The sequence below is a fragment of the Lycium barbarum genome, chromosome 8, assembly GCF_019175385.1.
Source record: "Lycium barbarum isolate Lr01 chromosome 8, ASM1917538v2, whole genome shotgun sequence".
NCBI classification, from domain to species: Eukaryota; Viridiplantae; Streptophyta; class Magnoliopsida; order Solanales; family Solanaceae; genus Lycium; species Lycium barbarum.
The window spans coordinates 12,755,892-12,759,294 of record NC_083344.1 but is presented as its reverse complement, the minus strand read 5'-3'; the positions used below and the strand labels follow the sequence as shown (position 1 = coordinate 12,759,294).

Genomic DNA, 3,403 nt, shown 5'->3' with positions numbered 1-3,403 from the left:
TGATTTTTGGTCCAAAGATGCCCCTGAGGCCTCGACTATTAGAAATATACGACCAAAAAAGCAGGAGCAAGTTAAATAATTTTCCTTCTAGAAAAAGCCAAATCCATCATCTTTTACACCTAACCTCTGCTTATGCTTACTATGTGATTTCTTGTTTCAAGCAGCTGATTTTCCGGTTACAGTTAATATGATCTTGTAAAGCTCAAAGTTCACACCAGTTTAAATCCTTGAGAGTCAAAACAGCACATCACCAAGGAAATAAAAGTATAGCCCATTCGATGAAAATTTGCATTACACCACCTCAATTCTTGCATAACTTATCCAAGTTGGAAAGAGGAGCAACCATCCCACCCAGCTAATTCTCAAGCTGAATTTGATACCCACCACCATAGAACTGCCCTATTAAACCAAATCAACACTCTTCAACAAACGCAATTTATACGCATAGATACTTTATGCAAGATAAGGGAACGAGTAGATAAATAAGAGTCGAATTTAAGCAACATAAATAGCAAAAATCCTGAGCTGCCATGGAAAACCAAGGCCCTCAACAGAAAATGAAAACAGACTCAAAATCATGCACGCCACCGCCTGTCAAGTACCCAGTTCTGAGAATAGTTACGTGACATACAAGGCAGAGAACTAGAACCTAATATGCAAATCAAAGAGAAGACTCTAGCAGAACTAAATAAAAAAGAGTGAACACAGCACACTTGCTCATAATAGATAGCATTGGAAACACCAGCATTACACCGCACCATTCACTTTTTCTTCAGGGCAGCCTTGGTGACCTTGGCACCGGTTGGGTCCTTCTTGTCAACACTTTTGATGACACCAACAGCAACAGTTTGCCTCATGTCTCTCACAGCAAAACGACCCAATGGTGGATACTCAGAGAAGGTCTCAACAACCATAGGCTTGGTGGGAATCATCTTAACCATACCAGCATCACCATTCTTCAAGAACTTAGGCTCCTTCTCGAGTTCCTTACCCGATCGCCTGTCAATCTTGGTCAAGATCTCAGAAAACTTGACAGCAATGTGGGAAGTGTGGCAGTCGAGCACCGGTGCATATCCATTTCCAATCTGGCCAGGATGGTTCATAATGATGACCTGGGAGGTGAAGCTGGCTGCCCCCTTGGCTGGGTCATCCTTCGAGTTTGAGGCAACAAAACCACGCTTGAGATCCTTCACAGCAACGTTCTTAACATTGAACCCAACATTGTCACCAGGGAGTGCCTCCTGGAGAGCTTCGTGGTGCATCTCTACAGACTTGACTTCAGTTGTCAGACCAGTAGGGCCAAAGGTCACAACCATACCAGGCTTGATTACACCAGTCTCCACACGACCAACAGGGACGGTACCAATACCACCAATCTTGTAAACATCCTGAAGTGGAAGACGGAGGGGCTTGTCTGATGGCCTCTTGGGCTCATTAATCTGGTCGAGAGCCTCAAGGAGGGTTGGGCCCTTGTACCAGTCAAGGTTGGTAGACCTCTCAATCATATTGTCTCCTTCAAAACCGGAGATGGGGACAAAGGGGACCTTGTCAGGGTTGTAACCAACCTTCTTGAGGTAGGATGAAACTTCCTTCACGATTTCATCATACCTAGCCTTGGAGTACTTGGGGGTGGTAGCATCCATCTGTCGAATGTGCAAAAGATCACAGAATTAGCATGATATGTAATGTTTAAAAATCAATTAATTCCGTCTATCCATAAATAGTAAACCTTGTTGCAGCAGCAAATCATTTGCTTGACACCAAGGGTGAAAGCAAGCAACGCATGTTCACGGGTCTGACCATCTTTAGAGATACCAGCTTCAAAACCACCAGTGGTGGAGTCAATAATTAGGACGGCACAGTCAGCCTGGGAGGTACCAGTGATCATGTTCTTGATAAAGTCCCTGTGTCCGGGGGCATCAATAACGGTGCAGTAGTACTTAGTGGTCTCAAACTTCCACAAGGCAATATCAATGGTGATACCACGCTCACGTTCAGCCTTAAGCTTGTCAAGCACCCAGGCATACTTGAATGACCTCTTGTTCATCTCAGCAGCTTCCTTCTCGAACCTCTCAATAACACGCTTGTCAATACCACCAAGCTTGTAGATCAAGTGACCGGTCGTAGTTGACTTTCCAGAGTCGACGTGGCCAATGACCACAATGTTGATGTGAACCTTCTCTTTACCCATCTTGAGTTACTAACAGACTGCATTTACAACAAAACAGATAAAACATATGTAAAATGCAAGTAAAAATTTACAAAATTAGAAGTGAAAAGTTAAACCAGTCATAGCTTTAACCAAATGATAACTCTCTCTGACTCATTATATGTGGAAGACAATATTACAGTTCTAATAGAAAAAAGATTAATAATTGAATTATTATGCGGCAGCTACAGCTCCTGCAGTTAATGGACTTGATTCCTGGAACAATTCAACTTTGTATAAAAACAGAATCAACGTGTACTCATCGCTAAACACAACTCCAATTTCCAAATACAATTTTTCACTTTCAAAACAAAAGCTACTTTTTCAAATACTCTCAATTTTCACGGCCAAACGGGGCCTCAAAAGATTTTAAACAAAATTTCAAACATTTTAGGAAAACAGACTGCCACATAAGATTGTAAAAAAAATACCTATAGTTAACTTCAACTCACTCAGCCTAATTAATAAAAGTATATAAACTTATGTTATGTGCATATGAAAAATTCATAACAAACATTTACAGACCTGTATTTACTGACACGCACACATCTATGTGCAAGTGAAATCGCAAAATTCAAGCACAAAGTGTAATTTCAACGTTATAAATAAACAAATCGAACATGATATAAAATAACGAAAAGTCAATCTACTTTATACTGAAACACATACAAACCACTAAAAATCAGCTAAGTTAATGAAAATTAGGGAACGTGAATTAAGAAAACATCTAAAAAAAACGATTGATATATAGATGTACTGAGAGAATAAAAACAGATAAAAAAGTGAATAGAAATTTGATAGAGAAAAGTTGCATAGATGTAAATCTAACCTTAGAGAATAGAAATTAGGCGATATAAAAGTGAAGAGAAGAGAATCACAGCAAAAGTGATGAGTGTTCATTCTGAAGAGATAATGAGCTTTTATACTCTGAGAACTAGGGTTCTCTCTTAAGTCTGTTTACGTAAATGCCCCTTACATTTTCTCTTCCTTTTTACGTCCCTTTACATTCTCCATAAATTATATTTTATATAAAAAAACTAGTGCCACTTGGTCTGTACTAAGCTCGGGCCCAAACTGACATTAAAAATTTAATTTGTAGATATTTAAAAAAGAAATCTGCTCTTGGTTCTTTATTGGTGTAACATCAGTTTGACATTTTCGAAAGATTTCTAAAATATTAAAGTATAAAAACAC

At 39.3% G+C, this 3,403-nt stretch overlaps 1 protein-coding gene across 1 annotated transcript; it reads right to left on the bottom strand.

Annotated features, from left to right (window-relative positions):
- Positions 1-475: 475 nt before the first annotated feature.
- On the bottom strand, positions 476-3,193 carry LOC132605945 (elongation factor 1-alpha-like). Its single transcript, XM_060319226.1, has 3 exons — positions 3,039-3,193; positions 1,730-2,208; positions 476-1,643 (listed from the first exon to the last, which is right to left on the bottom strand). Exons 2-3 carry the CDS (start codon positions 2,189-2,191, stop codon positions 762-764), a joined length of 1,344 nt encoding a protein of 447 aa, XP_060175209.1. The 5' UTR covers positions 2,192-2,208; positions 3,039-3,193; the 3' UTR covers positions 476-761.
- Positions 3,194-3,403: the final 210 nt, after the last annotated feature.